Source organism: Galeopterus variegatus, unplaced genomic scaffold (genome assembly GCF_000696425.1).
Source record: "Galeopterus variegatus unplaced genomic scaffold, G_variegatus-3.0.2 Scaffold3424, whole genome shotgun sequence".
NCBI classification, from domain to species: domain Eukaryota; kingdom Metazoa; phylum Chordata; class Mammalia; order Dermoptera; family Cynocephalidae; genus Galeopterus; species Galeopterus variegatus.
In genome coordinates this window covers 62,536-74,839 of record NW_007729535.1, presented here as the reverse complement: position 1 = coordinate 74,839, position 12,304 = coordinate 62,536, and the positions used below count along the sequence as shown (strand labels likewise).

At 53.0% G+C, this 12,304-nt stretch overlaps 2 protein-coding genes across 2 annotated transcripts in view; both read right to left on the bottom strand.

The window, feature by feature from the left end:
* Positions 1-347, bottom strand: part of GPR62 (G protein-coupled receptor 62) — a 1,253-nt gene extending 906 nt beyond the window's left edge. Inside the window, exon 1 of the mRNA XM_008585043.1 lies at positions 5-347. Within this exon, the coding sequence (XP_008583265.1) occupies positions 5-347 (343 nt within the window). The remainder of the gene's footprint in view (positions 1-4) is intronic.
* A 5,966-nt stretch (positions 348-6,313) lies between these two features.
* On the bottom strand, positions 6,314-11,454 carry PARP3 (poly (ADP-ribose) polymerase family, member 3). The gene is made up of 10 exons (XM_008585027.1): positions 11,273-11,454; positions 10,588-10,713; positions 10,182-10,370; positions 9,843-9,975; positions 9,526-9,752; positions 9,104-9,253; positions 8,839-8,925; positions 8,413-8,590; positions 7,025-7,180; positions 6,314-6,630 (listed from the first exon to the last, which is right to left on the bottom strand). The coding sequence occupies exons 1-10, from the start codon at positions 11,450-11,452 to the stop codon at positions 6,461-6,463; spliced, it is 1,596 nt and encodes a 531-aa protein (XP_008583249.1). The 5' UTR covers positions 11,453-11,454; the 3' UTR covers positions 6,314-6,460.
* Positions 11,455-12,304: the final 850 nt, after the last annotated feature.

The following is a 12,304-nucleotide window of genomic DNA, read 5'->3' as shown; positions in this document are numbered from 1 at the left end:
AGGCGGCAGCGCGCTAGGCCGAGCGCGGCCACGCCCAGCGTGCAGGCGGGCAGCAGAGCCGAGGACAGGAAGCGCGCCGCGCGGCAGGGCGCGGGGCCCAGACGCACGCGGCCCAGCCCGGATGGCGGTGCGGCCAGCAGGCCCAGCGGCATGATGGAGGCAGCCGCCAGCAGGTCCACGATGCATAGGTGCACCAGGTAGAGCGCGTCGCCCAGGCCTGGCGTACGCAGCACCACGACCAGCAGTGCGCTGTTGCCCAGCAATGCCCCCACCTCCAGGACAGCCGCCAGGATTAACCCCACCGAGCCTGCGACTTCTGTAGCGTTCAGCTCTGTGGTGTTGGCCATTTGACCGCTCAGGCTTCACCCTGTGCTGGGATGCAGAGAGTAAAATGGAGCCTCCAGTTCCAGGTTTCCCATCACCTGTCCGTTGCTTCTCTGGTCCGTTGCTCACCTCATAGGCTGCACAGGAGGTGGCTCCGTCGCCCAGGCTGCCATCCTCTTGGGGGCTTGGCCAGCCCCATGGAGGGTGCAAGGCTGAGCCTGCTGGCTCTCTCCCCTGCCTCAGCCCAGCTACAGCAATTCAGCCTCTGCTGGAGATGGTACTGGCTGTCACTCTGATGTTGCCCTTTAGAGAAACACAAAGCTGACAAGGGAGAGAGGCAGGGCCTGTTGCCAGCCGCCTGGGTCCTAGCAGCTGCCAGCTGGAGGTTGGAGGCTCTGCTGTGGAAGTTCCTGGGGCCCCCAGCAGGCACTGGCTTGCAACCTAGACCTAAGAGGTTAGAATATGGGCTTCGGAGTCAGAGAGACCCTGCAGTGCCTTTCCCTGTGGTGGGAAGTAGCCCCCCATCTGCTTTCCTCCCCATTCCCATCAGTGGGGGAAAGGAGATCATTTAGCCCTTGTACTGAAGGGAGACTGAGTTACCAGTGAGACAAGAGCTGGAGCAGGAAGACCCTTAGGAAGACCCAGGAAGACTAGTTGTCTCGGAAAGAAAGGAGACTGGGAAAGTGGACCTGGGAAATCACAGGGCATGCCACATAGTAAGTGCTCAGCCCATATAAATGTGGTACAGAATAGTTGCTCCATGACAGTGTGTGGAATAAATGAGAGGAGGCAACTGCTGTTTGTTGTTGTTTTGCTGCTAGCAAACAAGTTCTGGTAAGAGCACCCTGAATTGTCCGTCCCCAATTTTCAGGATCTGCAGAGTTTGGTTGAGCAAGATCCCCACCCTCCATTTTCCCAATTAGGCACAAAACCCAATCCTAGCCAATGAGTGTATGGCATCCGCCCTCACCCCAAGGTGGTTGTTCAGGAAAAGCCGTGTAACTCAGTGGTGCGCATGCCCCCAGGTGAAGTCACTCGGTCCCATGGCAAAACCCCATCTATACCAATAGCTTGCATTTGTATCTTTCTCTCCCTTGAAAACCAGACTTGGATACCCAGCTGCCTCTTCAACATCTCCCCCAGTACGTCAACTAATGGGCATCTCAAACTTCTTGTGTCCAGAAGAGAACCATGACTTTTGATCCCTCCCTAACCTGCTCCTCCCAGAGTCTTCTCCATCTTAGTAAACTCCACTGCAGGAGGCCTTCCTTTCCCCCATGTCCCATAACCAATCCATCAAGTTCTCCTGAATCCAACCATTTCTTACTACCAACACTATTACCCGTGTCCTGGCCACCACCACCTCTTACCTGTATCATTCAGCATCCTTCTAACTGGTCTCCTGTCCTCTGCTCCTGTACCTGGTGCTGGCCATTTGTCTGTTCACCCTCAGATCCATTCTCAACCCTTCCCCAGTGCTACTCTGCCTTCCTAGGAACTATACTTCCAGGCTCCTTTACCAACTGGCTTTGGGCATGTTCAGCCAATGGCAGTTAGTAGCAGAAGACTGGAGAGTGGGAGGAGAGAAGAAGCAGGACATTTTCTCTCAAATGTTCAGCCTGGGGCTCTGGCTCTACCTCTGTGGAAGACGGCCTCTCTTCCCATAGTTCTGGCTCCCTCCAGGCAGACCCCTTCATGGTTCTGGCTCCTGCAGGGTGACCCTGGCCCCTGGGGATCAGAACACCATTTCCTTCCATTATCCCCCAGCCTTAGGGTGGTAGTGACTTCCTGCTATTGCTAATCTTTGGATTGCCTCATTATCCTGTTTGGTAGTTCAGTTTTTTCTCTGTATCAAATCGTCCTTATCTGATATACCTAGGGTGATTTCTGTTTTGCTGAGTGGATCTTGACTGACAAATACCCTACAGTCCACTCTCCACACAGCAGCTGAAGTGGATCCTTCTAAAAACGAATCAGATCGGGTTATGATCCTGCTCTCATCCCTCCAAGAGCTTCCCGTTATCAGAACAGAATCTCAGCTTCTCTGTGCCGTGAGTTGGCCTCCATTATCTGCCTTTTCCCTACCTCTCTGAGTTCACCCTCCTCCTTGCCCACTGTACTTCCAGCCACAGCAATCATCTTGCTGTTCCTCCCACCTGTCAGGCCCGTTTCCACCTCAACATCTTTGCACTTGCCATCCCCTCTGCCAAGACACTCTTCCCTCAGATCTGTCCATGGCTTGCTCTGTCACTTAACTCAGCTCTCTACTTGAGAGAGGCCCTCATTGACCATCTTTTCTAAAATCATTCCACCTTACCATCACTCTAATCCTTTCACCCTGCTTTATTTCCTCTCCTGCAACTTTCCCCACCTGTTATTATATTCCATCTGTGTGCACATGTTTGTTTAGAGCCTCTTTTACTAGAATGTAAGCTCCATAAGAGCAGGGACCTTGTCTGGGTCTTGCTCGTGCCTGTGCTCCTAGAACCCATCACAGGCAGGCAGTCAGCATTGGTACAGAACTAGATGGTAGAGTCAGGGCATGGACCTCCTGGTTTGACTCATTTCATTCTGGAATTTGAAGGGTCTCAGCCCAATTCTCCATTATTCGAATGAGAAAACTGGGGCCCAGAGAGGGGAGGAATGTGTCCTTCCTAGATTGCACAGCTGAGTTGGACCGGGAACCCAGGTGCTTTCTAGAGCTCTGTCCACACAGACACCCTTCTTGTACTTGGCCATAACTTGAATATGGACGTTTCCCTCAAGAAGGTGAAGCTGGATTTTTGAGGTTTGGGTTCAGAGGAAGGGGAAAGGCCAACTCCTCCTTTCTCTTTTCCCTGCCCAAACAGGCCTGCAGGCCTGGGACAGCCCCTGAGTCACCAGGGCCTGGGGAGAGTTTGGGGGGCCAGGTGGGAGTAGCAAAGTAGAAAAGTGGACTGGGGAAGGCAACAAGGAAGGGATGGGGTCTATGGGGGACTGGAGAGTGCATACTCCCTCCAAAATCATTAAAACAAATTAAAAACTAAAATACTTTGTGTGTGTGTGTGTGTGTGTGTGTGTGTGTACTGCAAAAGAAACACAGGAAGGATAAGCCAGAAAGTAATGAAAGTGGCTCCCTCCAGCAGGTGAGTGGGAATGGAGTGAAAGGGATAGGAGGACTCATCTGAGTGCACCTTTGATAGTTGGGCCTTTGAAACTATGTTAATGATCTACATATTAAAAACAATAAATTAACAAAGATGGGGAAAAAACCCTAAAAGTGAATATAAACAGAAACAAATGAACCTACCTGTATTTTAAATGATTAACATGGGCTGGCCCGTGGCTCACTCGGGAGAGTGCGGTGCTGATAACACCAAGGCCACGGGTTCGGATCCCATATAGGGATGGCCGGTTGCTCACAGGGTGAGCGTGGTGCTGACAACACCAAGTCAAGGGTTAAGATCCCCTTACCGGCCATCTTTTAAAAAAAATAATAAATAAAAATAAAATAAATGATTAACATAACCACACTGGGGAGAAACAAGGAACTAATCCAGGTAACGTTTGAACCTGTGTTCAAACTATTACTTTGAACAGTGACCCTCAGTCTAAAGACTAAAAGGTAATCTTGAATAAGATTAAATAACTCTTGAGCTCGACTTAGAAAGTTTGTGTTTCACAATGCTATGGGTATAGCAATTCTGAAACTCCTTTTTGTGTAGGATCAATCAAGCAAATAAGTAAATATATTGATGTTGATAGAAACAGGTTTTTACTGTTTGAGAAGGGAGCACATATGGAATTGGGGAAGAATGGAGGAACTCTGTGGTGTTTGGAACTAGAGAAGTAGACATAGATTTTGTTTGTTTGTTTGTTATATATTTACATTTACATGTTTCCTAGCTCTCTTTGCTGAAAGGACTTAAAAACAGTGACATTCTACCAAAGAGCACATCTACTGCCCAGATCCTGGATTGTAAACATTTTCTGCTCCAGGGAACCAAGGCTACTTGGAGAGATGGCTGATTCCAGGTTTGTACAAGATGAACCTGGAACATCTTGTGATGCCAGAAAGTAAGGAAGTGCTCAAAAAACGATGGGGACACAGAAAGGACCTTCGGCTGGCCAAATTTGGACAATTTGAAAATAAAAATAAATAATGGCAGTAAAGGATTATAACCCATTGAATAAAATAAGAATCCATGAATCTACACTGATAATAAAGGAGAATATTTATTAATAAATATAAAAGAAATGATGGAATTGGATAATTACCATTTGCATCCATCTAAGAAAAAGTTGATTCAGGTAACTGATTTCAGGTAAATATCATCAACAGATAATAAAGCTAGCGGGTGAAAGTTGGTGAGGAATGGAACATCTATGCCTCACACACACACACACCCTACCCACCCTGGCTATTTTCCCACAGAGTACTGATTAATTATGGAGGGGAGGAGTGGTAGCTTTACAGTGGAGAAATCTGGTGGACACCACCTCAATTAAGTGACCAAAGTTAATTAACATAACCAAGAATGGGACATGTCCCTCCCGATATAGTTCACTGAGGGCACATCATTTATGTCATGTTCCCGCCCATGCAACACCTGAATCTAATCATGACAAAACATCAAACTCAAACTGAGACATTTTATAAAACTGGCTTGTACTCTCAAGAGTGTCAAGAATATCAAAGTTATGAAAGAAAATAAAGACTGAGAACATTTCAGATTAAAGGAGACTGAGACACAACTAAGTGCAATGTATGAACCTAGACTGGATCTTGCCCTGCTCTCTAGCACCTGCACCTCACCTGCGGATAGGGTTACCAGGGGTGACAGCTGGCATTCCTGCCTGAACAGTCTCCTTTCATGATTGAAGAGCTGTGCCCCTTTGACATGTGTTCAACTTGTTTGTAATGTTCACATATAAGATGCACAGGGATGTCTGGTGCCAAGACGTGTGGCATACTTAATTCACCTGGCAATATCTGGGCCAAAGGACATGATCACCAGGTGGGTTCTCAAATGACAAATAGTTGAGTTGATGGTGAGGGTTCCCTTTAGAGGAGGCAGATGGTTGCAGTGATGAGCCAGGGTAGGCAGGGTGTGTGTGTGTGAGACCCACATCAACTCGTGTGAGTGCCCGCTCCCTGGAGTGGGGCTGGAGCTGCTACGTGCTGGGTTACCATGGAGACAGTGAGGCCCAGACCTGGTGCAGTCGTGGCACACACAAGCAGAGGCTAGGGTGAGAAAACACCATGTTTAATATACCTTCCTGCACACACCTGAAGTTTAGCTTGCCTTGGTGACCACACCTCTCAGACGTACAGTTTGGGCCAAGGTGGCAGCCTGGGTGGATGTGGGATCCAACCTCCTCTGAGCCTGTGCACTCTAACCACCTGGCTTTGGGTACATTGCTGCATCTGCGTCCCAGTAATAAGCCCCCCACCACACCCATCACCTTAGGAGGCAAGACTCTGGGGCCGCAGCTAGGCCAGGACTAACAGGGATTGGAGAGAAGGGGGATTGCTGTCTGGAACACAGAAGGGCCTGGCAAGAAGGGATGACATGGGATCCAGCAATCCTTCTTCTGGGTATATATCCAAAGGGTATGAAATCAGTATGTTAAAGAGATAACTGTACTCCCATGTTCATTGCAGCTTTGTTCACAATAGACAGGATATGGAATCAACCTAAGTGTGCATGAACAGATGAATAGATATATGTACACAGTGGAATACTATTCAGCCTTAAAAAAAGAAGGAAATCCTGCCATTTGCAACAACGTGGAAGAAACTGGAGGACGTTATGCTAAGTGAAATAAGCCAGGTACAGAAAAACAAATGCCAAACGATCTCACTTATATGTGGAATCTAAAAAGTTAAACTCATAGAAGTAGAGAGCAGAATAGTGGTTACCAGGGATTGGGAGATGTGGGTCAAAGGATACAAAATTTCAGGCAGGCAGAAAGAATAAATTCAAGAGGTCTATTGTACAACATGGTGACTATAGTAATAACACTGTATTGTATTCTTGAAAACCACACACAAAAAAAGAAGGGCTGATATGGGGGTACCAGGGATGGGCAGGAAGATTGAAGATCATGGTCCAGCCCCTAGCAGGACCCTAGGGGGCAGGGCAGGGCAAGCAGCTCAGAGGCGAACCTCCAGAAGGTAGCGCAGGCAACACTGGCTCTCCTGGTAGATGAGATACTCGCTCTGGGAGAATCTGGAGCTGCTGCACTCTGGGCAGGGGATGGGGTGGCCCTGGGGCACCACTACTCGCTGGCCATCCAGCTCCAGTTCGGTGTCCTGGGTTGGATCTGCAGGGCATAGCAAGGGCCATACTAGTAAGCCCTGCTGCTATGTGCTCCATTTCTGCCACAGGGAACACCTGCTCATTCCCACTTTGCCGACCTCCAACCCAGTGCCTGGACTGGGCCTTCGGCCTGAAATATCCTCCCACATTTCCCTCTGGGAAACTCCTACTCGTCCTCCAGTGCTCAGCCAATGACACCTCTCTTTGGATGGCCAGGAATGATTTGTTGAACCAGTGGATGTTTGTTGAATGACAAAGTGAATGACTACAGTGAGGAAGACTGCTTCTTTTTGTCCCTCTCCACACCCTTCCCTGTTCACCTCCTCTCTGAAAATGTCCCAGTGCCCTATCTTAGCTCTACCTCTATCCTCAGGCCCGTCCAATTTCCTGGGACTCACCAGGCTCTGTGAGGCCTTGGGCGATGACACTGTCGAAGCTCGGGGGCGGACACTTCAAGTTGGGATTGTCAGTGGTGATGTGGTACTCTTTGCCCAATGCCACCTCGCCCAGGAACATGTAGCCGATATGGTGGGCCCCGCAGTGCATGCCAGAAACTGGAGGACACAGGCAGGCTCAGCTGTGGTAGCTCAGTGTCCTGCCTGACTCCTGGGGCCCTCTCTGCTGCCATGTTATCTCCTCTGGTTTTGCTACCCAGCCCAGAAAAGTGCTCACTGTCTTCCAGCCTTAAAACACCATCCTTGTCCCTGCCTGCTCCTTCCCACCTCATCTGGCTCCCTCCCTCACTCCTGGCTCCCCGAGCCAAGCCTCTGCACCCTCTGCCGTCCTCACCAAGGTTAGTAATGGCCTCCCAGTGACTAAACCTAGGGAGGGGGCTTTTCTTCCTGGCCTGCTCTGCTGACTTTGCTACTGACATCTTTCGTCCCCTCCCCTGGGAACTCCCCCTTGCTCTGGCTCCCCTGTAGCCCCCCCAGCCACTCTTAGGCTTCTCTGCCCTCCTGGTGGACCCCATGGTCTTGAGAAACCTCAGACATCCTAGAACTTCAGCTCCACCTGTCCTTGGATGAATCCCTGGACCTCACTCTCTTGGATGGGTGGGTGGTGGTGGCCTCCAATGATGGGGTCAGACTGAACTGAGGAGCCAGTCCAGGGAGGTCACTTCAGGGAGGATGCTCCTGGCCAGAAACTTGAAAGTCACTGGAGACACCTTTTACCTGTTCCCCTTATGCTGCTGTCCCACCTCCTACACATCCCTCTCCTGGATTCTCTGCCCTCACACCTCCACAGCCCTAGGCTGGGTGCCTGTCACATCAGCCTGGATGAGAGTATGGCCTCCCTGCAGCCTCTGGCCTCTGCCACCTTCTCCACAGCTGCAGCCACTGAGATCCTGCTATATACAAGTCCAACTGGGCTCTCCATCACTCTCTGGATAAGGCCCTCTTGATTGTCTCAGGTCTTCAAGACACCCTGCCCCCATCAGGCATTGCTCTAAGCTTCAGAGTCAGGAAGTGCTTGGAAGTCCTGACCAGCTGCAGCCTCCTGGCCTCTGTGCCATTCTCTTGCCTTGAAGGTTTCTCTTTCACCCTTTCCTGGGTCTGGTTGGTGTGTTCATCCTATCTGCATTACCTCCTCCAGGAAGCCATGCTTGACCACCTGCACCTCCTCTGAGCTGTGCCAAGCCTGAGGATGCCCCATTGAAGACTCTGATCAGTAGCCATTCAAGGGCTCCTCTCCCGATCGATCATGAGTTTCCAGTGGGCAAAGACTGGCCCACTCCACATTAGTACCTTCACACCCAAACAGGGCTTGGCCCAGAGGGGTCCCTCACCATAGCCAGCTGACTTGCTGTTCTCCGAGGCAAAGTAGATGCCCTTGCCAACGCGGCCACCGGAATGTGGCATGATGCGGAGCCCGCTGGTGAGGATGGCGGCCACCACAGCCACATTGGTGCCATGCCACAGAAGCTTTCGATTACCCAGCTTGGAGTGGGCCTGAAACCTGTCTCCCTGAGCAGGGGAGGAGGTGGGAAATGGGAGAGTCATGCCACCTGAGGGCTCAGGCACCTGTCCCTGCTGCTCAGATGGTATGACCGAGGCCTAGGGCCCCTCTCTCTGGTCACTCACACACACCTCACGGCCTGGTGGAAATTGGTCGGAGTTGCTAAGTTGACTCCCTAAGGAGTTGATAAGCCAAGGTTATCTCCCTAAGGGTCAGGGTGGTGATGGGATAGGGGGTTGGGGGGAATCTCACTTACCTCCCCTTTTCTGTTCACTTTCCAAGCATGTTGAAGGGTAGGGCACCTGTGGGTGCTTCCAGTCTTTTCTAAGTAGGTCTGTATCACCTGCGGGGAGAGCAGAGGCTGGGTGCCAAGGGTGGGGGACTCATGGATGACCCCCCTTTTGTCCCCCTCATCCCAGAGCTCTCCAAGCTCCAGAGACACAGGGAGAGAAAGCTGAGGGCAGGTGTGCAGAGGGCATGTGCCCACTATGAGCCCAGCTCCTCTGCGAGGCCAAGCTCACCTTGTACTCAGGTGCCCCAGAGTCCAGCAGCTGGAGCTGGCAGTTGAGAAGCTGGTAGTTTCGGTCCAGAGGGTGTGGAACCTCCTCCACTATCTTCTCCTCCTCAGGGGCTGCCTGCAAGGTCTGGGCCAGCTCGATGTCAGCCAGCACCTGATGATGGCCACCAGCAGCTCGTCTGCCCACTTGACCTCTGGGCCTCCCCTCCCCTCTCCCACAAGACTGGTACCACAGCCACCTCACCTGTTTGTCCACTTGTCCACCCCCCACTCCACCTATCTGTCTGGCCATCCCCTCCCCTGTCCTTCAGCCTGCCCATCACAGTCCATCCCTCTGGGCCCTCTCAGCCATCTGTCCCTCATATCCTTTGTCCAGTCTGTCTGTTTGGTGACCCCATCGCTTGCTGCCCACTTGCCAGCCCTCACCAGCAGCATGTCCTTCTTGGCCTGAAGAAACTCGGGGGAGTTGATGGGTGGGGGCCGGCTGCGGCCAAAGTTGTGTGGGATGACAGTGTAGAAGTGGGAGGACAGCTCCTCCAGGCTTTGGCCACCATCTGTGGGGGCTTTCAGGGCCACCTCCAATGCCTCCAAGGCCTCGAAGCCCCGTGCAATCTGCTGCTTGCTCAACTTTCCCAAGGGCATCTTCTTCACATCTGGGGAACAGGGGAGTGGGGAGACTCAGCCCTGAAACCCTGCAGCGCTGCCACCCTGGGGCCCCTGCCAACTTGCCCGTCAAACCTCACCCAGGTTCATGAGGGCCATGGCATTCTTGAACATCTCCTCGCTGAAGATGTTGGTGATGAGCTGCTGTGTGGCTGGGTCCAGGGAGCAGGGTCGCACTTGCTTAGCCACTGTCCTCACTGGGCCTCCATCCACCTGGGGATAGAGGGTACACATGGGCAGGAGTGGCTGGGCAGGGCACCCCCACTTGGAGCAGAACACAGCATTAGACAGAGATTGGCCAGACTGGGGAGGTCTGTGCCTGAGGTTGCAAAGATGGGTGCTGGCAGAGCCCATCTGGCTGGTCCTTCCAACCAGTCCCCTCCATCCTAGGGCCCACATACCCTCCCTGGCCACTTCACCTTCACCACAGCCTCCTGGGCATCGTCTTCTCCCTGCACTTCGATAAGTGTGTACTTGCCGGGGTGGGCCACGAAGTGGTCCCGCTCTGCCCAGTTGTTCTTGGTCTTTTCCTGAAATTTCTTCTCAAAGTCCTTCTTTGCATCTTCTAGCCGTGCGAAATGTTTGATCTTTGACTGGCCTGTCTCTCCCTGCAACCAACAGCCTTCAGGGGTGTGTCCACCACAGTACCCACCATAAACATTTGCTGGCCTCTGTGCGGGGCCAGGCCCTGTGCCGAGTGCCCCTGGACAGTTGGAGGTGAAGGAGGGGACAGTCAGCAACTGTGGCCTTCTGGGGACCCTGGGGAGCATGTGCTGAGCAGGAAGAGGTAGAGAGGAGGCGGGCACAGGTGGTCGGGGCACTCACCACGCGGCCCCAGCGGTTCCAGCAGAAGAGGCGGCTGCCCTCTTGCAGCAGCTGGATGATGTAGAACTTGTTGCTGTTGCTCTTGATGTCAGTCTGGTTCAGGGTGCAGTCGTAGTCTTCATGCACCTGGGCCAGAGTGGAGTGGGGCAGGCTGCTGGGGGTGGCCACTGGCTACACACTGACAGGGGTCTGTCTGATGGGGACAGGAGTCCAACTGCACTGGGGAGTCTTGGGAGGTTTGGGGGGGTCATGGTTCTGTCCTAGGGGATGTCGTCTGAGAGGACATAACTAAACCCTGGAATGGGGGTGGGGTGGGATTCTGGGAGGACACAGCTGTGCCCTGGGTGGGGGAATCTGAGGGGGATATGGCTCTGGCCTGAGAGGTTGGTTTGAGAGGACACAGGCTAGCCTTGAGGAGACTGAGAGAAGTAGAGTCCTTCCTTAAGTGTGGTGGAGGGAGGCCTGCCTAGGGTCTGAAGGCAGACATGACTTACCTGGACCTGATGGAACGGAGCCCTGACCTGACCTTTGGGGTCTTGGGAGAAGATGGCCTTGCTCTGGAACTTACTTGGGGGCCTTGAGCTACATAGCCAGAATTGAGCCCCAAATGGGAGAGGAACAGGTCTGGGTGTATTTGTGCTTATGAGGAAGCAGGCTCCAGGCCTGACTGGGGACTGCAGCTCACCTGGACCCCTGAGTTGTGGCTGAGTGGACATGCAGGGTCCACGCGGATTACGCGCTTCTCCGCAGGTGCAGCTCTGAGGGCCTCAGCGGTGGAGTGGAAGCTGTTCTCCTCCCCTGTTCCTCGCCGCCCCTTCTTCTCAGGGCCCCCAGTCTGCACCGAGGGCTTGCGCTTTGGAGCCATGGCTGTCCTGGGCACAGAGGGGGCCTTCAGGTCTCCATGGCCTCTGCACCTCACCTGGCCTGCACAGCACCAACCTGCCCCACCCTGGATTTGCCCTTTGGTGGTCTCCCACCATTTCTCCCTGCCTACATTGAACTCATTCCCAGCCCCAGACCCAAACCAGCTCTCTATACCCTAGTTACACCCCTTTCTCCAGTCACTAGTGCAAGGTCCACTCTGCCCACTCTGGGCAAGGAAGAGTCTGGCTGCCTATCCTCTCCCACTCTCAGTGTGTCCTGAGGTAATAGGAAAAGTGAAAGGAGAATCTCTTCCTTCCCACTCTGGCTCCTCCCGGTCAAGAATACTGTCTGGGTATGGCCTGCTCCTCCCACTGTCAGCTGGCTGGACCTGGCATGGTTACTGGGCTGACTCAGTGGAGCTATGGGGGAGGGTGGGCCACCGCTCCAGGGCCAGCACTCCTGGGGCCAGATCTATCCCTCCAGAGCTTGGGACTCAGTGGTACATACAGAAGCCCTTTCCAACAGACTCAAAAGCCCTGGGATGCCAGGGTGCCAGCCAGGGTTCCAGATCAGTGGTCTTGAGCTGCCAAAGGGCAGGGGCCATCCCACTCTATCCTGTCCTGCAGAGGGGCTGTGGGCAGGGCTATAGGACACTCACCTAAGAGAAGCAGTGACCTGGGAGAGGTGGCTGCCACTAGGCCTGGTATCAGGACCTCTGTGTGCCTCCCAGGGCAGTTCCAGGTCTGAAGCTCCCTCTAGCAACCCACTGTGAGCCTTAGGTGTGGTTTAGGGAGGGACTTCCCGATAATCGCCAGAGGCCGGTAAAGAGCTGGGGGGGGGGGGGGGGGGGGGG